The sequence below is a fragment of the Canis lupus genome, chromosome 23, assembly GCF_048164855.1.
Source record: "Canis lupus baileyi chromosome 23, mCanLup2.hap1, whole genome shotgun sequence".
In the NCBI taxonomy this organism is placed as follows: Eukaryota; Metazoa; Chordata; class Mammalia; order Carnivora; family Canidae; genus Canis; species Canis lupus.
The window spans coordinates 8,888,476-8,913,710 of record NC_132860.1 but is presented as its reverse complement, the minus strand read 5'-3'; the positions used below and the strand labels follow the sequence as shown (position 1 = coordinate 8,913,710).

The following is a 25,235-nucleotide window of genomic DNA, read 5'->3' as shown; positions in this document are numbered from 1 at the left end:
TGATGTCCTCGCTCCCTAAAGTAACAGAACCCCTTTGGGAGCCTTGAATGAAGGAGCCAGAGTAAAGCAATCCTGTTTTAGAGAAGGAGGAATGGGTGCTGTTCTGGTTTTCAAGGGGTAAGTTCAGTCCATCAGCTAATCTGTGAGTAGGGCCAAGAGCTTTGATTTTTGTGGGGGAGGGGGAGGCACAGCCCCCTCACTTCTCCTGACCCACCAGGCTGCCCAGTGGCTCAGGTCTCAAATCCCTGCACTCCGGGCTCTGCTTCAAATGTTCTTTCCCAGGAGGATGGGGAAGTGAGAGCAGTTAGCTCTGGCACAGGCACTAGAAAATCCCAAGGGCACTGATGCACAGTGCGATCGGCAAACATTTGCAGAGTGCTCACTAATGCCGGGCACTGGGGTGGGCCAGGTGAATGCTCAGGTGAACAAGATGTGATCCCTGCCCTCCAGGAACTCTGTGATGAGCGGGCAGGAGACCAGAGAAGAATAGCACAGCGGTTACACAAACATCTGTGCGTAGTGCAGTGGGGGCTCATTCCACCTGAGAACAAGGGAGATTTAAGAGTAATTCCTAAGGGTGAGTCTGAAAGGCAAGAGGGTTTGCCATAGGGGAGTGATGGGTGGAAAAGGATTCACATTCCTGGAGCATCTCTTTACTGCAGCTAGTCCTGGACTCTGCAAAGGCAGGTTTTGCAGCATTTGCTTAGGATCTTCCCGAAGTGCCATGAGCTGTATCTGCTGAGACTCCTCTTCTGCGATAAGGAGTGGGGCATGAAGAGCCCACAGTACAACAGACCCCATAGGCACGGGGGTCTTCAGGTCTGGGACAAGTCTTCTGCATTCTTCATCACTACCCAGGTTGCCACATTTTGGAGAGCGACCCCCTACTGGGCCCTGGAGTGGAAGTGTTTGTTTGTTTGTTTTTTTTAAAGGAAAATACCCATGGTCATCCAGCCCTGTAGAGGGAAGTTCAGTCATGGGATCTGGGAACTGAGGCCACATAGTAAGAAATGATGGTGATTTTATTATTAGGTCTGACTTATCTCTGCTCGGTGCCGCAAGGTTTGTGAGCCCCTTCATACTTAGGGGCATATCCCATCCTCCTGATGCTGCTGTGGGCCCGCATAACCCGTCCCTCTTTCCCCAAGCAAGTGCCAGGTGGTGGAGGGTGGTCCCAGGGAGAGGTGGAGCAGAACCATTAGCATATACTGTGACCCCCTGGTGGCCCTAGGACCGGACTGTGACCATGAGCACGAGGCAGAGAGGCATGGCAGCGACTTTCCTTTCCCTAGCGAGCTGGCCTCAGTTGAAGGAGTCCTTTGGCCAGCTTCAGGCTGCCCTAGACACTTTTGGGTCCCTGGCCTTGGAGAAGGGGCATAGAAACGCTCCCGCCCCCTCTCACCCACCATCCGTCCATCTGGCCCTTTAAATGAGTTTGTGTGTGTGCGTTAGAGCTGGTTCAGATGTTTTGTCTGTTAGGCATTGCCATGGCAACCCAGGGGCATCTTTCTGGCTTTCAAGTGCTGTGTTCAGCAGAGTTGTGCATTGGTTTGGAAGGAGAAACCTAGCCCGGGGCCTGGCCCGAGGGCACTGCCTCTCCTCTGAACCCCTGGGCTCCGAGACGTTGCCTCACTTTGGAGCTGATGAATGGCTGCTGCAGGGGCTGGTTTTCCTTTTTGATCATTGTTATTTTACACGGCTTGGCTTTCTGGTGGCCGTTAGGAAGGTGCAAAGTTAGCAAGGCCTGCTGGCCCTTTCAGTGGAAAGCCCCGGGCCTGTTTATCCCTCTGGTCCCTGGTCTCAGGCCCGGGGTCATCTGAGGCCTCCCAGCGCACAGCCACTTCTGAGCTCTCCGAGCGCCCTGCCCTCTTCCCTTGTGCTTCTATTTTTTTTATCTTTTATTTTTTATATTAAAGATTTTATTTATTTATTTTTAGAGAGCAAGAGAACAGGGGGTGGAGTGGGGAGGGGGAGAACCTCAAGCAGACTCCCAGCTGAGCGTGGAGCCCAAGGTGGAGCTCGATCTCACGACCCTGAGACCATGGCCTGAACTGAAACCAAGAGTCGGATGCTCAACCTACTGAGCCACCCAGGTGCCCCCTTCCTGCAGTGCTTCTAGATTGAGGGCCAGCTGGGCTTGGGAACCATGTAGGCTAAGTCCAATTTCGTTTTCTGCTATTCTGTGGCTGTGAGCTGGTTATTTAACTTTGTGAGGGCTCTATTTCCTGTTCTATAGAGTGGGGTTGATAATACATAGCTCATAAAGTTTTTGTAGTACTAATGAGCCAACGAAAGGGATAAGAATGGATAGTACTGATTACAATGGTAAAGTACAGCTAGGGCCTGTCGAGTGTTTGTGTTGTGCCAGGTGCCAGGCTAAGTGCAGCCCAGCCCTTCCTTTCCTCCCCAGATCATGCACACCCAGAATTTTGCACACAGCCTGACTAGGTTATGAGTCCCCTGGGGCTTCAGAGACCCAAAGTTCAGCACCCCTGCTGCTTAGGGCACAGCTCTGCCCCCTACCCTGCCCTTCCAGGAGTCCCCAGGGACGTGGGAGCTCCTGAGTTCCCCAAACAATAGGAGTTTGCTTGTAGACGAGAAGGGCTGAGCAGTGATTTTCACACTTACATTCTATGAGCAGAATCCCTTTTTTCCCTGCCCTAAAAAATTGCACACGGGGACTGAGGCTTTACAACGTCTCTTTTTTTGTCCCAGATTACTCAACGTAGGAAGCAGACGTGCAGCTCGAACCCAGGCCTGTCTAGTTTAAGAGCCTGTGGTGTTCACTTCTGTGACAGAGAAGGGGTGTAATAAAAATAGTCTCTACCTCCCCAACCCCTGCTCTTGTTTTTCCTTTGTGGATATAGCAGAATCTGCAGAAGGGAGGAGACTGAGTATTTCTGGAAAGGGCCTGAGTTGACCTGTTGATGGAACCTCAAGAGCTGAAAAAGGAGCGGGAGGCCCCTAGTGAGAGGCAGCCTCTTGAGATGGCCCTGGACAGCCCTGGTGCCAGGTACCTCCCACTGTGTTCTCCACAGAGCTTCCTGGGCCAAGGAAAGGCCATCTGCAACAGAATCAGGTTTCCAGGCCCAGTGACCTTGAGCCCTCCCAACAGCTGAGAGAGAGCAGGCCACATGCCTCGGGAGTGCCTGAGATCCTTGGGCAGCTGAGTAGCCTCTTCCCTAGGCCCCTGGGCCTATTTTTATACCACCCTAAGGGCACACACATGTTACAGAACCAAGAGGGAATGAGGAAAAAGTCCACAGGCCACTTAGAATTTAAAGCAAAGTGGAAAGAGTCCAGAGCCGAGATCAGCAGGAAGCATCCACTACTTCCCTCTCAGGGCCACATCCCCTGTCACTGCTTATGGTTGGGCCCATAGCCTCTTTCAACACGGAGGCAACACCCATGTCTATCTCTCTGCCTCTTTGGTCACACCCCTGTTTAAACTGTTGTGGGCTATACACTTCCCTTTCCATACTCTTGAACACTCACTCAAAGGTCCTTCACAACCCAGTTACCATCATTTCTTGGCCGCTGGGCCACTCTATACCCCAGGCATACTGGAACATGGGGGACCCCCAAAGAGGCTGTGCACTCCTGTCTCTGTACTTAGCTACATGCTGTCCAGGCTGCCTGGAAGAGCTGATGATTGTCCCACCTGGATAATGTGACCTTTCATCTTCAGGTCAATTGTCATCTCAAGTGGTTGAGATAATTAGGTACCTGTTGTCTTCTGTTTCCCCTGATATTCTGTGTTTGCGTTTCTCATAGCACTCCCTTGTGGTTGTCTGCTCAACTGTCTTCTTGAGGGAGATGCCATGTCTTTCACCTGAGTATCCTAACATAGGGTATACTTAGATGACTGGCACCTAGTAGGTGTTTAATAAATGTGGGATGGATGGGCAGACGGATGGCTGGAAGGACCAAGAAGGACCAAGAAGGGAGCTGGCCTGGACTTATCTATGTGACTACAGGACTGTAGTATACATTGTCACATCTTATCTATGTCTGTGATTGGGTACTGGAAGTTCCTTAGCATTTTCCTAGGAGTATCTTTCCTTCTCTTAATTCCTTTTTTTCTTGGTTTATCCAGAGAACCCTAGTCAGTGTAGTTGATTTTTAGTTTACTGAGTTCTTTAATGTTGCTTGAGATAAGCATTTTTAAGCATCCTTACAACCACCAGAGATTACTGACATTGATAGTAAAAATGGTTAAGTGCTTGGGGCACCTGGATGGCTTGGTCAGTTAAGTGTCCACATTGGGGTCAGGTCAAGATCTTGGGGTCCTGGGATTGAGCCCCGCATCAGGTTAGCTGTTCAGCAGGGAGTCTGCTTCTCCCTCTCCCTCTGCTTTAACCCCCTGCTCAAGGTCTCTCTCTCTGTCTCTCTCTAAGTAAATCCATAAATAAAAATCTAAAAAAAAAAAAAAAAGTGCTTTACAAGTTTTAACTCCTTTTATTCTCATAGAAAGAGAAGTAGATCTTGTTCATTCCATTGAATGAATGGTATGGAGACCTTAGAGCCTGATGCCATTTGCTGCGCTCTGCTAGGGGCTAAATATAAGTCATGTTAGAGAATCTCTCCTCTTCCCCTCACGCTGTAGAGCCTGGGGTTATTGCCTTTGTCTCAGACTCAGTCTTACGGAAGAATAGCAAGCACATATCTCATAGACTTATAACCGGGTGATGCTTTAGACACCTGCAATGACAGATTTTTATCTTCATAAAATCCTGGGAGAGCAGTTACCTTTATTTCCATTTCACAGATGAGGAAACAGAGGTTTAGTAATGAGCATGAGGTCAGACAACTAATAAGCGACAAGCTGGGATATGAAGTCTGGCTCTGGAGTCTATTCCCTTAACTGCTAGGCTCCTCTATGTATAAGGAAACTAAAGAAGAGAAGAGATGGACTGTGACCTGGAGGTACAAGCATTATATCTGTAATACTGGCCCTTCTACACTGTGGGTGGAGCTTGGGGATGAGGCCTTCCTTCCTGGGAAGGAGATTTGGTTTGAGGAAGAAGATGACGACTAGAATCGGCCAGACCTGGGTCTCCCGACCCCGGGCCATGTGTGTTGGGCAGGTTACTCAATCTGAGCCTTCCCTCAGTTGTGAGAGGGAGATTATACTGGAAGCTGCCTCCCAGGGTCCCTGCCGGGGATCGGTGAGCTATGGCATAATAAGCACCTGGTATCATACTGGCTCATAGCACATTAGCTGTTCATTCCCTTCTCTGTTTATGAGTCATGTATATCCTAACTATTGTGCATCGAAAGGTTTTTTTCATACTCAAAGTAGGCACCCAGTGTGGTAGGCTGAGCAGTGGACCCACCAAAGGTGTCCACATACTAATCTTACAAACTTGTGTGAGTATGTTATCTTATGTAACAAAAGGGCCTGTGCAGGTGTGACTAAATTAAGGGTTTTGAGATAGGAAGCTTATCCTGGATTATCTGGGCAGGCCCAGTGGGATCACCAGAATCCTTCTAAGGGCGACAAGGTGAGTTGAGGACATGTGACTGCGGGAGTGGGAGGCAAGAGATTGGAAGATGTTGTTCTCTGGCTCTGAAGATGTTAGAAGGGGCCGTGAACCAAGGCACGCAGGTGGCCTCTACAAGCTAGAAAAGAGAAGGAAACCGATTCTTCCCTAGAGCCTCCAGAATGGGTACAGCTGGCCAACTCATTTATTGTAGCTCCCCGAGACTGATTTTCCTCTGGAACTACAAGATAATTTCAGATTGCTTTAAGCCACTACATTTTGGTCACTTGTGACAGCCGAAGTAGGAAACTAATACTCTCTGGGATTCAACCAAAATAATTCTTGCTGCATTAGACAGTAAGCTGTTGGAGTTTCTAGTGGAGGCTCATGCTGCTCCTACAAGCCCCTTGGATTTCGGAGTTGACCGGAAGTTGCTTCCATCATTAGGACATTTGAGAATGAAGTTTGTGCTAAATTCGAAGCAGACTACTGTAGGGAGGTAGGGGGAGAAGGGAGCCCCACAGTAAGTTTCCAGCACCGTGCAGCCATATCACGGATCACTTCAGGCACTAAGTTGTCTCGGGAGCCACAGGTGCCAATCACAAGTTGGGCTCCAGGTATTCCTGACCTCTTCGTGAACATACACTGATGAGTAGGGACTGCGTTCCCCAACTGATGCGTGTCTGTCTTGTTACTAATATGTTTAAACCAATATTGAGATATTTATCATATTTTATTAACATCAAAGCTTTGTAATATGTATAGTGTGTGTTTCACTTTTGGGTTCAATAAAAATCTCCGTGTTCCCAGCACCTGGCATGGTGCTAGGTACATTGGAAGTGCTCGGCTCATGTTTCTTTTCTTTTTTTTTTTTTTTTTTAATTTTTATTTATTTATGATAGTCACACAGAGAGAGAGAGAGAGGCAGAGACACAGGCAGAGGGAGAGCAGGCTCCATGCACCGGGAGCCCGACGTGGGACTCGATCCCGGGTCTCCAGGATCGCGCCCTGGGCCAAAGGCAGGCGCCAAACCACTGCGCCACCCAGGGATCCCTCGGCTCATGTTTCTTAGATGGATGAGCTAAACAATTAATGGCCCAACTGGTCAGGAGCTTTCCCAGAGAGTGAGGGTGATGTTACCCCTCAAATTTTAATATGTCACATATGGGATATGTCTTTTGTATTTTTCAACGCTATAAAGAAACTAGAGTGGTCCTCAGCCAAGAAATTCTCTCGAATCTTCTCTCACTATTTTATATTTTAACTGAGTTACAAAGGCATGTCGAAAAGACCCCCTTATAGCAGGTTATTTTTATTTGATGAAGGAAGCAGTGTTTGGTTTGGCAAGGCCTCCCAGGGCAGTGCTGCTCGCTTCTGAGTGCACAGGGGAGTCACCTGGAGAGCTTGTCCCAACAGTGCTGGGCCCCACTTCCAGAGCTGCTGATTCAGTAGGCCTGGGGTGGAGCTGGAGTATTTGCATTTTTCACGAGCAAATCTTGGGTGGGGATGCCGATGCTGCTGGTCTGGTGACCACACTCTGTCAAAGGTTGTCTTCAAGCCAAGTACAAAAAGCCTCTTTCAGGCTCTGCCTGTGAAAACAGGCAGGTAAACATAAATTAGCTGGCAAAGTTGTTTAAAATTTTAAAAATTAACAGGATCTCTGAAGGGTTTATTTAAATTTAAGGATTTTGAATGAGTCGGTTTGCCTTTTTGGGAAGGTTAAGATGCTTTAGACATCGTCCTGCCCGAGAACTGTAGTGAGCTCTGAGTGGATAAGATCTGAATCGTGCACATGGCCATGGTCTTGGAGTCTGCTAATGTGTTCTGTGTCCCTTCTAGCTCACTTAACCTGTGTGACCCGTGTGTTCCTCTATTGAAAAATTGAAGCGATAATCCTTTAGCACATTGTCCTTCGCTGCCTGTATCTCAGTAGACATTAACGTCTTTGAGGGCGATGTTGCATCTGTCGCTGTGCCCATATGGCCTGGCACCTGGTAGATGCTCCGTGCGTATTCACTAAAGAAGCGCTCAGCACACCTGCCTTGGGAGCAAGGCACTGGCGGTGCTCAGTAAGGTTAAGGAACTTAGCAAACGTGAGCATAAGCGGAGGGAGAATAGCTACACATCTTCCTGAGCTAAAAGAGAAATCGGATGGTGATTTATAACCATGTAGATTGTGGTTTATGGAACAGCCATCTGGGCCTCATGCTTGGATCCACCTCCTTGCATATGTCTTCATGCGGTTCTTATGTTTCAGCCTAGCATCAAAGGGGTGTTTTTGTATGTGTGTTTGTTTGTTGTTGTTGTTGTTTTTTTCCCCAGAAGCAGAACAGAGCAAGGACTCCCTCTCTGTACTTGGTTAAAGCCCGGTCAGCCTCGAGTTGGGGACTGGTCAGTAGGTGCATGCCAGTGTGCTCAACCCCAGCAAGGGGAGGAGGTCGCTTGCCAACAAGCTCAGGTCAGGTCCCAGAAGACCTTTTAAAACTAGAATAAAAACTGAGTCAATGCCAATAGATGAAAATCAATGTACTTCATAAAAACTGATCTTCCAGCTTTTTTTCTTTTTTCTTTCTTTCTTTCTTTCTTTCTTTCTTTCTTTCTTTCTTTCTTTCTTTCTTTCTTTCTTTCTTTCTTTCTTTCTTTCTTCCTTCCTTCCTTCCTTCCTTCCTTCCTTCCTTCCTTCCTTCCTTCCTTCCTTCCTTCCTTCCTTCCTTCTTTCTTCTTCTTCCTCTCTCCCTCACTCTCTCTTTCTTCCTTTCTGCCTTCCTTCCTTTCAGAAAAGACCTGATGATCTGTTAGTGCTGGGTTGGCACTCCTCAGGCCACAATTGGCTAAAACAGCCAGCAGCCGCCCCCTCGAGGTGGGTGTGGGCTGCATTTGTCCTATTCCTCATTCCCTCTAGTCTTACGCGCAGCTTTTGTTATTCATTCATTACACGCATTTGAGGTTTGTGATCCTCCAACTATTGTATTCTTATGATTGTCATGAACTTCCTCAGGGATCCTAAGCACTGGCCTAGGGGGCTTTGAAAGATCCTTGTTGGGGGAGCATTTTGACTTCAAAATAATGCCCATCAATGTTTATATGAATCATTTCTGCTCCTGAAGATTTCAAACACTAGAAAAGGGCATAAATATCTCTCACAAAACATGTACAGGAGAAAGTGGGAAAAGCCAGCTCCTTCCTCTATGAAGTGCCCTTTGTCCTTTTTTTTTTTTTTTAAAGATTTTATTTATTTATTCATGAGAGTCACAGAGAGAGAGAGAGAAGCAGAGCGAGAAGCAGACTCCATGCACCGGGAGCCCGACGTGGGATTCGATCCCGGGTCTCCAGGATCGCGCCCTGGGCCAAAGGCAGGCGCCAAACCCCTGCGCCACCCAGGGATCCCCCCTTTGTCCTTTTGATAGGAAGATGGGATTTGGTTTGGAGGGACCCATTATTTGCCTGGTCACATGGTCACAGGGTCAGCCTAAGCCCCCAGGGTAGGGGAGGTGACCAAACAGAGTGGTCCAGAACAATAGTGAAGCTCTTGCCATTTGGTGGTTAACTTCCATGTTTGTAGAGGGCTTCACAGCTTTAAACCTCTTTCCATTAAGTTGTTCCAATTCCACCTCTACCATTTATTTAGTAACTACAGTTTTCGGAGGTCACTTTAGTACCCTGTGCTTCCATTTCCCCATTTGGAAAACAGTGATAGTGTTTACCTCACCTACTGGTGAAAATGAACTGAAATAATAATGTCTGCCAAAGAATTTATCTCAGTGTTTCACGTTTTCTGAACATGTAGGTATCGGTTTCTTGGAAGGTACTCTGTAAGGCTTTTGGGAAAGGGATAATTATCCCTATTTCTCTGAAAGGAAAACTGAAGCTTAGGGAAGTCAAGGGCCTTACCCTGGGAGAGCCAAGGAGCTGAGAAATCCACAGGCTTCCCCTCTGGTTCTGTGCCATCCCTAATCCCTCTCTCTGGGAGGGTAAAATCTCCTCTTAGTAATGGCTCCAGTCACGATGCAGATGACAACACTTTGACATGAGCTTTATCTGCAGGAGAAGATGGAAGCTGGTGGCAAAAACCTCCTCTGTCTCACACATTTCCTCTGAAGGAGGAGGAAGACGAGAGGAGGAGGACATGCAGCCTGGATTCCCTTCCCTGTTGTGAAGGGTAACTAGCTCCCTTTCCTGGGAGATTTTGAGAGAAATCAAATGGGAATTAAAGCCTTTCCCGGGCCCTGTTCTGCTTCTCAAAGGGGATCCTGCAGCGGAAGAAGCTCTAAAGCAAAGTGCCTTTTAAGGGTTAGCCTGCAGCTGGCGTGTTTCTTTTGACTTGATGTTTACCCCCCTGTCTTGTGCGACTCCTTTCAGAGAGACTTGTGGAGATTTTATTCTGAGCTTCAGATGTACTGGTACTTTATTTATGACTAGCTCTAAAGTGCTCTATTTTTATAGTCACCCAACAGTTTAATTTTAACCTTCAGGGGGAGTGTATTTTCCTAATAATATAGATAGAATTGTTTGAAAGGCCCAATATTTAACCTTTTCTTTTACCTCCAAAAATTGCAATCCTATCCGGTTCAATGGAATACTTGACAAGGACAGAAATAGTAACAGAGATTAGCATTATATGACAAGTTAAAAATTGTCCACTGTTTCTTCCCAGGTGCATTAGATATCTTGTAGCCTTGGAAAGCTCAAGGATATCCTGTAATAGAGACCTTCCTTGTCTAGTCTGTTCTCTTCTTCCGGTGGGCTTTGCGTCTCTGACATTCTGCCTATGGCAGTGAACAGAGTTGAGAATTATTTTAATTATTCATAGCATTTGTAATTTTGGATAACATGATTTCTGGTAGGCTGGCATGTGGCACTTTGCTTAGGTCACAAATTTTAGAATCTGTAACTATTAATCAAATCTAGGTTCTTGGTATATTTTGTGTACCACTTGCAAAAGCTCCCAAATTATGTGTTAATCATCACCAGGGCAGTCTAGAGTTCAGGCTCCATCTGTAGCCATACCTAATAGCTTTTTAAAATTAAAAAAAAAAAAAAAGAAATAGATTGAGGTAATGTATACATACAAAAGGTGCTATATAGTAGTGTGCCTGGCATATAATATTATATATATATAATATATATATAATAATAACCCACTAATTGCTAGCAGCATCTGGACTTGGAGTGGACAGGGAAGGGCAAGTTTTGAATTACATCTCCCGCAGAAAAGAGCACTACAGGGTGATAGATGCAGGCACAGGACGACAGAGCAGATGCCTTCATCGCAGCCTTCACTGGCGGGAGGGCAAAGTCTTGCAGGATTCTGAACTGAGTAGTAAGGCACTGTGCTTGGCTTTGCTTTCTTGGCTGGTGGTGCTGCCAGGGTGTGTCTTGCACTTGCGTGCAGGCTATCCTTGGAGTTGCAGGGTCGAAACCCACCGACTGACTGCTCACGAGCAACCCAGAAGAACCCTAGCTACAGATCGCGGGGAACTGGCTGCACCGCAGAGCTGCCTTCACAGGCTGGTACAAGGGAACCGGCCCCCGCACTGGTGGACAAGTGTGGCTCTTGCCCTTCGTCTGCAAATGATCCCGTTTCCCTATTTGTTTACATGTACTTGCTTTGCAGGTAAAATGATCTATTCTAGTGGCATTTCCAAAACTGAGGATTTGCTGCATTCAAGAAGTATATGAAGGATCTGCTGGTTTGTTTCGTATTATGTTTCTGTTCTGCCTCTTGAAGACTTTGTGGTTGGTTTATGGGTTTAAGGATGTAGATATGGCAAAGATGCAAAAAAGAACTAGATTAAAAATAGTGAGAGGTGTGAGTTAACCCTTACCACGTTTGTGACCTGTGTCGAGTGGGGAGATACTTGCTTCAAGTCTGCTTTTGTGTAAGAGGCTGTGTGCCGCGTGAGGAAGGACCATGCTGGCTTCCCACCTCGCTTTCCCCTTCCCCTAGAGCAGAGAAAGACTGCACGAGAGTAATTGGTCATTATTCATCAAAGAATGGTTGGGGCTACCAAGTTGTAGTTAGTTCCTTGGGTGAAATTCTCTAGCAAGTGTCCACGGCACTGCTCTCCTCTGTTGGTTCAAGAGGCAGCCACACATTTGCGGTCCAGAAGGCAGGGCTTCCTTGTTGAAGTTGGCATCCGAGTCAGTAGCCTTCTCTGTAGGAAAAGCCAGGGTTTTCTGCAGAAGACCCTTGCTCCTTCTTAAGAAACTGTTTTCTTCGGGTTTTTTTTTATGTAACTAAGTAAAAGAGATTTTGACCAGAAATCTTTTGGGACAGAAAGTGCTGATTCTAGCAGAGTTGAAGTGAATTAATTCTAGCTCTAAGGAACCCATTCATAGAGAGGCCGTGCTAGTGTCGTGTAATGCAGCGAGCCTCAGAGTGTCTCACAACTCCAACATGATCCCTCACTTGCAGGAGAGGCCGGTGATCGCTCTTATTCTGCGGTTTACGGAATTATATGAAGAAGGAGTCTTTTAAAATTCTGGCCACGTGAAGTTCCAGACTCTTGACCCAGGTCAACCCATCTATGCCTCAGTATCTCTGTTGAGATAGGTATCCACATCCCTATGTTCCAGATGAATTGGAGGCTGGAAGCGGTTACTAATTTTGCTTGGGTCTTATGGGTAGTCTGTGGGAACCAGAATCCAATGGAGAGGAGTCCAGAGCCCATATTCTTTTGACAGATAACTGTCGCCCAATAATTGTGATAGAATATAGGTACCCGTGGGAGAGGTGACCCTTGGGAAGCCAGTAGTGGTCCTTCTGCCCTGGTGTGATTTAGTGTACTGCCATCTCTTCAAGAGCGGGCCTGCTGAGACATAGGCCCGACGTTAGGGGATGAAGAGCACCCAGAGCCCTGGATAGCCGGGCTTGAGGGGAAAGCCAGGAGCAAATGCAAGGCGGCCCAGGTAAGCTCGTCAAACTCTTTGCCAGGGGCCAACTCCAGACGTAGCTTTGGGCATGTCGTGGCCTCAGAAGTATAGCCCAGGGACGTCATGTCAAAAATGGCAACACGGGAACAAACACTGCCAGTTATTGGGCACTTGCGAAGCACCACACATAAAGCATCCTCTCACGTAATGACCACCACCACCCTGTGTGATAAGTGGTGCAGTGCCCGTTCCACAGGTCAGGCCCCTGAGGTAACCTAATGCAGATCATAATTTAGTCAACGGCAGAATCAGGATTGGAACCCGGATTTGTCTGACTCCAAAGCCTGTGTTTGTCCCTGAATGCCACTCCTTAGCCCTAATCTGTTCCCCTGTAGCACTTGTATCCAGCTCCTAACTTGGAGGCCTCAACTTGGAACAGACCCTTTGTGGGGAGCACTGGGAAGCTAGGCAGCATGACTCTGAAACTGTAGTGGGGAAATGATGTTAGCGACGGCATGCTGAAGGGATGCGCACAGGGGCATCCGCTGGGCCTTTCTGACCTTGCAGATCCACAGTAGAACTTCCCCATCCTCTCTCAAAGGGGATACTCCACAGAGCTCAACTGTGAAGGGTCCATTATGGGAGCCTCCAGAGTAAGGACTGATTTCTAGAACTTTAGCTACCCCTCTCTTTCCAGATTTCTCTTTGTCTCGAGGGAAAAATTGAGAAGTCAGAATATAATAGGGAAATGAAATATTCTAAGCATTTGGAAGCAAAGTGGAAAAAGATAGTCACTGGAGGAATTTGAGATTCTTGTTTTCAATTTTTTTTTCTCCTCCAGCAAGAGTTTTTTTTTTTTTTTAATCCATATGGACTTACCCAATTGCTATAGCAGCAGAGAGACTCCTATAAAGTTTTTTTTTTTTTTTAGAACACTTGACAACATCTTGGAAAGCTGAAGTTATAAATATCATATACAATAAGGTGGATAAAGTTGCCAAATCAAAAGAAGAGGCGGGGCAAGGCGTTGAAGCAGCAAGAGAAACAGACACAGGGACCGAAGCCCCATGCAGCCCCTGAGTTCTACATTCTTCAGCTTTCTGTTTCACAGCTGCCACGAAAGCTAAAGCTGATGTGCTGAAGGGCCAAAGATGGGACAGAGGGTCTGGAACCCCTTGTGCTACTGGGCTAGGAGGGCATCGTGCATCAACCAAGCAAGCGGCAACTTACAGGGTTCACAGGGAGAGATGCTCTTAAATAACTCCCCACCTAAGAGAAGTTGATGTGCCACCATATAGATTTCCCTCGTTTCTGGAGTATCTTCTGGGGTGGGGTTTTTTTTTTTTTTTTAGATGTTATTTATTTATTCATGAGAGACACAGAGAGAGAGGCAGAGACATAGGCAGAGGGAGGAGAAGCAACCTCCCTCCAGGGAGCCCAATGCAGGACTCAATCCTGGGATTCCAGGATCATGACCTGAGCGAAAGGCAGATGTTCAACCACTGAGCCACCCAGGCATCCCTTGTTTCTGGAGTATCCTAAGATGATGGCCAGGCCCCACCAGCTTAGTTCCATGGGACTGTGTCTCCAGAACCACGCTGTGGCCCATGAGCCATGGGATCATGAGATGATACTGGACTCCAACACTGATAGAGGTGTCCAAAAAAAATAGTCAGCTGGACAAATCCTGCACCAGGTCATGGCCTAGGAACGCAGAGGAAAGAGACAACACAGATGAGACAGGCATTTAGGAGGGCATTTCTCCAGAGTTCATTTTGCTTTTTGGTTTGGTTTCATGATTGGACTTCTTCCCCTCCTCTCCGACCCCCCCCCCCTTTTCTATTTTTATTTTTGGAAAGGGGCAGAGGAAGGAGTAAGAAAGGCATGGAGGCCTGTTGGTTAGCAAGCAGATGTTCCTAGTGCATGTGACCACCGATGCTGACTTCCCCTTCCCATCCCTCCCTGTCTCCATGCCCAGCCCAGTGGTCATTGAAGCCCCCACTTCAAGGACCCCTCTTGAGCCATCCCTGACACAAAATAGCCTGTCCTCAAGCTTTCAGCTTGGAAGGGTTTGGCCTGACTACGGTCGTCCTGGTGATGGTTGGGGAGGTAGTACTGTTCCTCCATAAGAGCTGGAAGGACCGCTGCCTTTTCTCTGCTGTGAGCTCTTGGATGTGGCCTGGTGTGGCCAGCCCTCTGCTCTTGCTCAGCATCCTATCTCCTAGCACGTCTTCTCTGCCTGCTATCCTCCCACCTTTTTGACTCTCTCTTGGTTGCCAGAACGTTGTATGCTACATGCTGCGTGGAATCTTTTATGCTTTAGGTTTACTAGGTTGGGTGTACTTTTTTCTCCCCACTTTCAGTATCCAGCTAACTCTTAGGTCTCAGCTCAAATTCCCCTTCAGGCAACAAATGTTGAGTGTCCAGTGAGGAGTACATAGCTGGGGCTATATCAGTGAATAGGTGAACCAAAAGCCCTGCCTCTTTGAACAAGCATGCTCTCTCTTCCTTAAGAAATTTTTATCCATCCTTAAAAAATAAAATGGGGGGTGGGGGGAAGCCTGGGTGGCTCAGCGGTTGAGCGTCTGCCTTCAGCTCAGGGCATGACCCCGGGGTCCTGGGATCAAGTCCCACATCAGGCTCCCTGCATGGAGCCTGCTTCTCCCTCTGCCTGTGTCTCTGCCTCTCTCTCTGTGTCTCTCATAAATAAATAAATAAAATCTTTTTTTAAAAAACCACATTTATCCAACCCCCTCCTCCTGCAATCCCCTGGCTAGATCAGGACTAGTACCTGACAGATGTTGTCTGTCCTCCCTTGTGCATTATTGACTTATGCCCAGTCCCCAGTGTTAAACTGTCCCCTTCTGTGAGGTTAGGGATTAAACACCACCGTGTACCCAGCAGGTGCTCAGTTGATATGGGTCAAGGAATGGGTAAAAGAATGAATGAATGATGATTTTTGTTGACAAGTAGCAGTATCAGGCATGAGGGTCACACTCCTGGATGGAAGTTGTTTGAACTGATGTATGAGGCTCACGAAGAAGCTGCACTGTGCTTTTACAGTGCGCAGAACTCGCACGTTCTTGGTCAGCCTTGTCCGGGGTCTGGGTCCACCATTGCTGAGGCTTTAGGTATCTCTTTAGGTATCATTTAAAAAAAAAAAAGGTTGTAGCTGTGCCTGACTTTACTGCAGCGACTGTTTGCCTTTCCTCCCGGGATGGAGATCTCCAAGGGACTTGGTGAGAAAGTCTTAACTCATGAAAACTAGCACCCCATTTACCTGCTTGCCTGGAGCCCCATCTTCCCCTTGGCCCAGGTACCGCCCATAGAGGTGGCCTTAATTTGTATTAATCATTTTTGTGTGCTTTGCACTCAGCTACACTGGTATTCAGAGAAAAATGCTGCCATGACAACTGCCACAACAGATGGTATTTGATCAGTCTCTAAGCTACAGAGGAGATATACAGCCGTTCTTCCGAGGTTTGCATATTTTACTTTATCATGCGACCCAGTCCAGCCTTAATCGTGGTTGAAATGTGAAGTTTTCCATTTGCCTCCCATCCCTCCCATTCTCTTTCCAGTTGTTTGGCGTTTGTTTTGATTTTCCTTGCTTTCTGGTTGTCCTGGGGTGGAGATGTGCTCTTGGATGTGGGAAGCAAAGACTACAACACACACAGTTGGTGGAAGTTGCCCTCCTAGTCTCAAGTTCAGAGATTGTTGAGAAACCATCCAACTTTGGGATGGAGATCTCAGCTGAGACTGGGAGAGAGCCTTCACTGTTGCCTTTTCCTCCTGGATCATCACTGACTGTGCACGGTGGAAGCCACACGTGGCCCCAAACCAAGGGAAGACGACGGAAGTGCGCCTTGATCTTGGTTGGTCCCCTTACTCCACCCATGCCTTCATGCAGCCCCGTTCTGCTCCCAGGGACCCCAAGCCATGCCACATGGTGGTCCCACCTCTGGGCTTCCCCCCACCCCGCCCAGCTGAAACTCCGAGAACTCCCTCCAAGCTCTTGGACCCATTTCTGTGGCAGCAACTACTGGAACAGCTTTCTCCCCCAGCTCAAAGTACAGCTCCCACCACCCCTCGGCAACACTGGAATGTCAGGCTTTGCACAGATTTTTTTCGGCTAATTTTGGAAAGTAGTTTATATTGGCTGCTATGTGTTAATGAACAACTTTGGTCGTATTTACATACTTTGCTGGTTAAGAGCCTTTCCCATCACTCTGCATTCCCAGCTTTAATCAGATCCGCCTCTCGCACTGTGTGTCTGGATAGCACATGAGCCATGGGCCTCATTAAAGATGGACATGAGGACACTCTTGTGCTGTAATGGGGGCCCGGCCATTCCCCTCACCGGGCGTGGTGGCAGTTGGCAGTTTTAGCAGTGCAGGGGGACGGATTGATTGTTCACCTGTATGGTACTTAGAAGAAAACCTTAAGGTGAATTTCGATCACAAGAGAGGCTGGATCAAAGAAACATTCTCCCCTTCTGATCTCATTCCAAGTGAAGCCAGGAGGTTGGAATCCACATCTGACCCTATTCTGCTTCCCAGCCCTGCTCTCTTCCCGGGGTGCAGATGAAAAGAGCGTGGGTCTCAGCAGCCTTGTCAGGAGTGATTTTTAACCTTAATGGAACATTATTAAAGAGTGGATTTGAGACTTGAGGAATGTTTTTTGAACTCCTTCTGTGAGCAGAGAAATCATAGTAGAGGAAAAAAATTCAAGGCGCTTGATGGGCTTATGAATCGTCTCTTAAATGATGACCCAAGGTCTTATTTTTGGTTTTAACATATTCCAGGAGTGCAATCTGACCATCCAGATACTGCTCCCTGTTTCATCTCCTCTTTAGGAGAAAGCATTCTTGGTGCCCTTAGGCCTTCTCTCTTCACTTAATGAAGGAATATCCTGATGCTTCTTTGCTTAATGCTCTGATTCTCCCTGAAATGCCTGGGGATTGGTGTGCATGTCAGTTGGCTCTGTGGACCCTAAGGAGAAGGGTTATATAAATGTGGGCTCCTGGACAGGAAGGAGGACTCTGCACCAGCACGGTCAGAAGAATCAAGCACGGTGCCTGGAACAGAGCCGACATCTCCACAGTTATATTGATTGGTGAAAAGAATCGCAGGTTTCTCAACCTTGGCACTATTGACCTTTTGGGTAGGATTTTTCGTTGTTATTGGGGCAGGGGGAGGGCAGTCCTGTGCATCATAGGATGTTCAGCATCATCCTTGGCCTCATCTAGCAGCATCTCAGCTGCTAGATGCCAGTAGCACGCCCTCCCAACATTGTGATAACACAGAATGTCACCAGCCAGGTGTCCCCTGGGGTGGCAAGATCATTACCCCTTCTCTCCCACCCTCCCTGCCCTGTGGAGAACTGATCTAAATTATGAAATTCTTTGAAAGAATGATAGGGATTTAAAAAAGCAACAGGAGGAAGAAGTAGTCTAGGCAACCTATTTATAATTATTCCTTTAATAGAATTTAACATTAAAAGAAAACCCAGTAGATGACCAAATTGAAAGGAAGCAAGGAAGCCTTGCAGGAAGAAATGACCATGTTCTTTAAATGATACTATATGCATTGAATGTCCCATGAATGTGCCAAGTGAATGTGCACTATGCTTCTTGGAAGGAATCTCTATAGAATTACAATGTTGTAGTAGAAGCAGAGCTTTTCTTAAATATGTTGGTGGATGTCTTTTTTTTTTCTTTTTTAATCCATGTCCCTCTGCTGCACTGTTGAAAAAAACTTAACCTACCCACGTCAGCACACCTCCATGACGCTTGCCAGGATAGATACCAAGTGTACTATTTTTGATTTTACATTAACAGATTCCGGGCGGTCAGCTTTTTATCTCAATTCCCACGGGGATGTAATTGCCGAAACCTCCCTTATCAGCCATGTGCAAGATCTACTGAAGAAGCAGGATAGGACTATTCAAAGAAAAAAAAAGGGGGGGTGGGTAGAAGATTTTTATAATTTTATCATGATTTAAGTATCAGTGCCTCTTTGTGGAGGCAACAAAGCTTTTGTGTGGTTTGGGTACATTGCCGTTGTGTACAGTAGAGGAAATCAGGACTCAAAGTTCTCTTTCTCCAAAGCGGGATTTTGTAACAGGGGGAAATAGTGTTTAGAGATGTAATTTTGATTACTTACAAATGTAAGCAGATTGCTTTGCAACACTTTCCACGAAGTGTGTGTGTGGGGCCCTTCCTGCCATTCTCTTCCTCCTTTCCCCTCCCCCTTCCTTCCATGTTGGTGGCACCTGATTGTCCCTGTCAGTCATTCTGGCTTGGAAGGAAGGAAGACTTAAAAAGCAATCTTGTGGGCAGCCTGGATGGCTCAGCGGTTTGGAGCCTGCCTTCGGCGCAGGGTGTGATCCTGGAGTCCCAGGATCGAGTCCCATGTCGGGCTCCCTGTGTGGCGCCTGCTTCTCCCTCTGCCTGTGTCTCTGCCTCTCTGTGTCTCTCAGGAATAAATAAGTAAAATCTTAAAAAAAAAAAAAAAAGTGGGGATGGGAGGAGCAAAACAAGATTGCCCCCCCCCTTTTTTTTTTAAGATTTTACTTATTTATTAGAGAGAGAGAGAGGCAGAGACACAGGCAGAGGGAGAAGCAGGCTTCCTGCGGGGAGCTTGATCCTGGGAACCTGGGATCATGACCTGGGACAAAGGCAGATACTCAACCACTGAGCCACCCAGGTGCCCCTTGCCTCCCTTTTTATAAGAAATTATTTTCTGCAATGGTGGCAGGCATAACTCGTAACATCAGCATTTCTATAGTTTGCAGGAAATTGCATTTTGCCCCTTTTCCTAGAGATGGGGGGAGACGTCTCCCGGATGCCCATCTTTGAGGGTGAGCTGGAGGCTGGGAGAGAGGCGGGAACCTGTGCTGAAAGCTGCAAGGATGGAGCAACCTCAGGCTCAGCGTGGAGGAGGGTCTTATAATAGGAGACCAGTTTTATTCGGGTGTCCCACAGCCTAACTTCGTGTTTGGGAGGTCTGAAGACTGGGAGCAGGGAAGGCGAATGCCCGACATGGGGGAGGAGGACATGCATTTCGGGAAGCCTGCTTCGGAGCCAGACTGGACTCAAATTAGAGGTCTCACACCGTAGATGCTTTGCTCTGTGGCTGGGAAGTAGCCTTCTTCGGAATATCCCCTGGGGAGAGGGACGGAGCGTGGTCTCAGGGTTAAACACAGTCTGAGTTTCTAAGAATGCTGACTAGAGCCTAGGAAGGCAGGTGGGCGGTGGAGGGGGGTCTCCCCTGTGAAATGCAAACCGTGTGAACTTCAAAGATCCTTGTGCCAGGTCAAAAGCAGTTTCTTTTATTTATGGTCACCGTTGACATTAATCGAGCCTGAACATCTTCCTGTAGACCAAAAAATCATTAGTCCTGACAAGTGAAGTCAAATCAGACCTTTGGGAATGACCTAATTGTTCTTTCCCGAGGGCTGGACATTTGCTTGCCCTTGGCCGTGGCATCAGCCCTGGCAAGCCCGGAGGCCTCCCAGACTCTGGCAGGTGGGTTCCTTGTTGTCACAGAAAACAAAAAGGGCAGAGGGGCTCGTTGAGGCCACAGCCCTCCCTCGTCATCTGCAGTGCCTGCCTTCCTGAGAATTTTGTGAGAAAATGCGGCCCAGAGCCCTGCTGAAACCCCCGTTTGCTGTCTCACGTTTGATGGCATGTCTCCTTGGTACTGGAAATTTCTCCCAGCTGCCAGTGGTCAGGTGGGTCTACTGTCCCCTTCGTCCCCACCTCCATTTTTCTGGCAGCTGCTCAAATTTTCAGGATAGTTCTAGTGACAGTGGTGCACATAGGCTCTCTCATTCCACTCTGGTTATTTTTGGCAGCCATGAGCAAGCCAGGGCCTTGACTTCTGGAGCTGTGTGGTTGGGATATTAGGTAACTTTTTCCTGTGCAAGTACAGACAAAGAGTCCTGACCTGCACCCATCCATCCATCCATCTGCCGTTCACACGTCCTTTTTCGTCGTTGGGAACCTTAGCAAATGCACAATGAACCCTCTCTCTGACATCGCCCTTTGTTCCTGATAAAAGGTGGCTCTGGAGAAGGCTGAACATTGATTGAGTGTATGTTGTTGTTGTTGTTGTTTTTTTTTTCTTTTCCTAGATTGAAAACATAGATGCCTGCTTGAATTTCCTGGCAGCTAAGGGAATAAACATCCAGGGGCTGTCTGCAGAAGGTGAGTCAGAACACTTGTCATAAAGCTGCCTTTTCATCGTTAGAAATGCCCACCTGTTCCTTACTGATGCCTTTAATACAGTTAAGCCCAGGGGTGCTGGTGGGCTCTTCTGGTTTTGTTTTCTTCCTGGTTTTAAGGCTGCTCGAGGCCTGTCTAGACTCGAGGATGCCAACTTTCTGACACCTAAAGAATCACTCCAGGAATGTAGGTTCAACCATGCTGGCCATGTCTGCGAGAGACTGAGGGAGCTCAGTCTGGGCCATGTCTGCGAGAGTCCTGGAAATGGAGCTGCTGCTCTGGAGGAGAGCTTAATCAAACAATGCTGATTCGATTCACCCGGCTAGCAATTCAGTTAATTATCAAGCCAGGCCTTATCTGTGGGAGAGAGAACGCTTAGCCACAGCACATATTTAAGTTGTACAGTTCCCAGGGAAAAATGCCGAATCCTTATCTCTTACTTTTATTAGAAGAAGCAGCACTTCTCCTAGCTCAAAAAGAAAAAAATAAATAAATAAAAAGAAAGAAAACACGTGATATATTAATGAGAGGCTACGTTTTGACATCCTGATTAGTTTTTAATTAACTCCAATTGGGTGGCTAATTAGCACATTAGCGTGTGCTGGTGGTTTGCTATTCAATTAAGTATTGGTCTGGAGATGGCTGGTCCGAATTCTCAGCCACCTCAGGCAACATCTCGCCCTGGAATCTTCTGCGCTCTCTCCTGTTTGTAAATACCAGCAGCTGCCAGCTCAGGAGCTGCCACAGGCCCCGGCATCCTCCCAGGCTCATTAGGCTGCACCTGCCTCCAGTTGTCCCAGAACAGGTAAAGCAGTTTGGGCCTCACATGACACCACCTTTCCCTAGCGAGGCTGCTTGTTGAAAAGATGCCTATTAGTAGCGACTCAGGTGGTCAGGGGGGCTGGGGGGCCAGTGAGGGAGGAAACAGCCCAGCGGAACAGGTAAGTGGGCCAGTGCGGCCCGCCTGGGGCCCGTTCCTCGCCGCTGCCCTGCTATGGGGCGAAAGCTTGGTGTTCCTGGCTGTGTGGACGGTACTGGGGGCGGGTGGCTACCGTTGGTGCCTCGTAGGCGTGTCACGTCTGAATGCGGTGACCTCTCAGGTGCCGGGCCTGTCCCAGGTCGGGGCTGGACACACCGCTTCCAGAGGTTTCCTTGGCTGCTGCTGGGTAGTCCCGCTCTGGGAGGGGAGGTCCTTTGAGGAATCCTTTGCCCTTGGGGAGGGGCCCTCCACTGTGGAGCTGAGATCTGGGCTGAATGACATATGGAACGCACATTGCTGGGGTGGGGGGGTGGGGGGGTGGGGGGGTTGGTGTGGTGTTTCCACACATAGGTAGGGAGGTGCAAATTCCCATTTGAGGAGCATCATTTCCTTCTGGCGGAGTTCCTGCGCTGGCTGGTGGGTGACAGGCACACACGCCTCGGGTTTCTGGGAAGTCGTCAGGCCCCAGGCCTGTGCCCCCTGGCAGGCCATCAGTAGGGACTTTCACAGAGTCCTGCTCAGCACAAAGGACTCTGGGGAATGTGGACTCTGTGTAGGTCAGCTTCACCCCATGTGGCCTGGAGGTGACACCTGGCCACACTGCCATCTATCTAAGCGTTCTCTTGCCTTCTGCCTTGCTCCCCTACACCTACCCCATCTTTTTTTTTTTTTTTTTTTTTTGAGATTCTATGTGTTTAACAGCACAAGCAGGGAGAGCGGCAGGCAGAGGGAGAAGCAGACTCCCCACTGAGCAGGGAGCCCACTGTGGGGCTCGATCCCAGCACCCCAGAATCATGATCTGAGCTGAAGGCAGACATTTAACAAACTGAGCCACCCAGGCGCCATCCCTCCCCCAACTCTTTATACCTTAAGGCATAGGTTTTTCAGTAAATACTTTTTTTTAACATTTTTTTTTTTTTTTTAATTTTTATGATAGTCACACAGAGAGAGAGAGAGAGAGGCAGAGACATAGGCAGAGGGAGAAGCAGGCTCCATGCACCGGGAGCCCGATGTGGGATTTGATCCCGGGTCTCCAGGATCGCGCCCTGGGCCAAAGGCAGGTGCCAAACCGCTGCGCCACCCAGGGATCCCAGTAAATACTTTTGAATAAACCACCTGCGCTTTTTTTTTTTTTCTTTTTTAATGAGAGAGAGAGAGAGAGAGAGAGAGAAGCAGGCTCCACGCAGGGAGCCTGATGCAGGATTTGATCCCAGGAAGATTTGATCCAGGGTCATGCCCTGGGCCGAAGGCAGGCGCTAAACCGCTGAGCCACCCAGGGATTCCCCCAACCTGTGCTTTTTATTTTATTTTATTTTTATTTTTTTAATTTTTTTTCCACCTGTGCTTTTTAAAAAGGTTTTTATGTGTAGCAGCTCCAGCATTCACAACTGAGGTGGGAATTTATAATAGCTTGAGTTTACAGAGGAGAAAAGCTTGGCTTCAAGAGGTTATGAGTGACCTCCTCAAAGCCTGTACCTAGTGAGCAGCAGAGCCAGAGCTGAACCCAGGCCTCTGTGATTTCAGAACTTGTATTTGTGGTGTCTTTTGGGACAGCAGGTGGATGAAATCGAGGTGTGTCACGTACAGGTGAAAGAAACCAGAAACGATTTAGAACTCTGTTGGCTGGAACACTGTCTCAGAGGATGTCGTGCAGCCCACAGAGGCATATCGTGCAGATGCTCAGCCCCAGCCTCATCCATGTTAGGATGTGGCCTTAAAGGGTCTCTGTGCACAGAAGATTAGGATGTGGCCCTGGAGGGGGCACTGAACCAGTGAGGTATCCATCATGGGGCACAACTGTGAAGAGGCTTCATGCTGTTTCAGTAACTGGCCTCCCACCCTGCCCCATGTTGTTGAACCCACCCATCTTCCCTGCTGAGTAGAGACTCACTTCCTGATTGATGTCTTGGCCAGAATGCATAACTCGTCAGTCGTGGTCAGTGATTAGAACAGTTTTATGCTAATGTTTACAACGGTTTTGCTTTTTAATTTTTTCTTTAAATTCAATTTAATTAACACATAGCGTATTATTAGTTTCAGGGGTAGAATTTAGTGATTCATCAGTTGCATGTAACACCCAATGCTCATCACATCAAGTGCCCTCCTTCGTGGCCATCACCCAGTTACCCCATCTCCCCACCCACCTCTGCTCCAGCAACCCTCAGTTTGTTTCCTACAGTTAAGAATCTCTTGTGGTTTGTTCACCCTGTTTCTGTCTTGCTTTATTTTTCCTTCCTTTCCCCTATGTTCATCTGTCTGGTTTCTTAAATTCCACATATGAGTGAGATCATATGGTATTTGTTTTTCTCTGACTTATTTTGCTTAACATAATACCCCCTAGTTCCATCCACATCATTGCAAATGGCAAGATTTCATTCTTTCTGATGGCTGAGTAGTATTCCATTGTGTGTGTGTGTGTGTGTGTGTGTGTGTGTGTGTGTATGTATACCATATATATACACACATATACAAAAATTTTTACATATACCATACACACACATCCACCACATATCTTCTTTATCCATTCATCTGTCAATGGACATCTGGGCTCTTTCCATAGTTTGGCTACTGTGGACATTGCTGCTATTACATGAGATGCAGGTGACCTTTCGAATCACTATGTTTGTATCCTTTGAATAAATATACCATAGTGGTGCAATTGCTGGGTCATAGGGTGGCTCTATTTTTAAGTTTTTGAGCAACCTCCACACTGTTTTCCAGAGTGGCTGCACCAGCTTGCATTCCCACCAGCAGTGCAAAAGGGCTCTCCTTTCTCTACATCCTCACCAACATTGGTTGTTTCCTGAGTTGTTAATTTTAGTCACTCTGACTAGTGTGAGGTGGTATCTCGTTGTGGTTTTGGTTGGTATTTCCCTGATGCCGAGTGATGTGGAGCATTTTTTTTTATGTCTGTTTGGCCATGTGTATGTCTTCTCTGGAGTAGTGTCTGTTCATGTCTTCTGCCCATTTCTTGACTGGATTGTTTTTTGGGTGTTGAGTTTGATCAGTCCTTTATAGATTTTGAATGCTAGCCCTTTATCTGATTAGACATTTGCAAATATATTCTCCCATTCTGTAGGTTGGTTGCCTTTTAGTTTTGGTCTTGTTTTTAAACTTCACTTTCAAATGCTGCTCAAAGAGCTCTTTTTCACCCATATGCCCCAGAGCAAATGGCTTTAGAAGATTGAAGGCGGTGGAGCTGGGTGGCTCAGTCGGTTAAGCATCCACCTCTGTCTCGGCTCAGGTCATGATCTCAAGGTCCTGGATCAAGCCTTGCATTTCTCTTCCCCGCCCCTTCCCAGCTCATGCATGCACCCATGCACTCTCTCTCTCTCTCTCTCTCTCCTCTCTTTTCCCCTCTTTCAAAAGAAAAATTGATTTAAAAAAATAGAAGGAAAAAAGGAAGGAGATTGAAGAGAGATGGGGCCTAATGACCTCTGCCCACCCCCCTCCCTTTGCCAGAGCCCCTAGGCCTGGGGCAGATACAGCAAGCATAATGCTACTGCTAGTGATGTTGCTGGCCTCTTAGGTGGCCAGAATGGCTGCTGTCCCCGAGCGGGAGTCTCTGCCTGCCCCACTGCCCATGGACTTCCTCCCATGATGCTCCCAGGACATTTGTAGTCTTTCGAGACATTGTCCAGCAATCCTGGCTCTCCCTCAGTGGGTAACATTT

The 25,235-nt window shown here is 47.6% G+C and overlaps 1 protein-coding gene across 6 annotated transcripts in view; it reads left to right on the top strand.

Annotated features, from left to right (window-relative positions):
* NAV2 (neuron navigator 2) overlaps positions 1-25,235 on the top strand; it is a 727,084-nt gene that overhangs the window by 462,444 nt on the left and 239,405 nt on the right. For all 6 annotated transcript variants that reach the window (XM_072793786.1, XM_072793782.1, XM_072793781.1 and 3 more), the window contains one exon: positions 20,493-20,565. In XM_072793786.1, the coding sequence (XP_072649887.1) occupies positions 20,493-20,565 (73 nt within the window). The remainder of the gene's footprint in view (positions 1-20,492; positions 20,566-25,235) is intronic.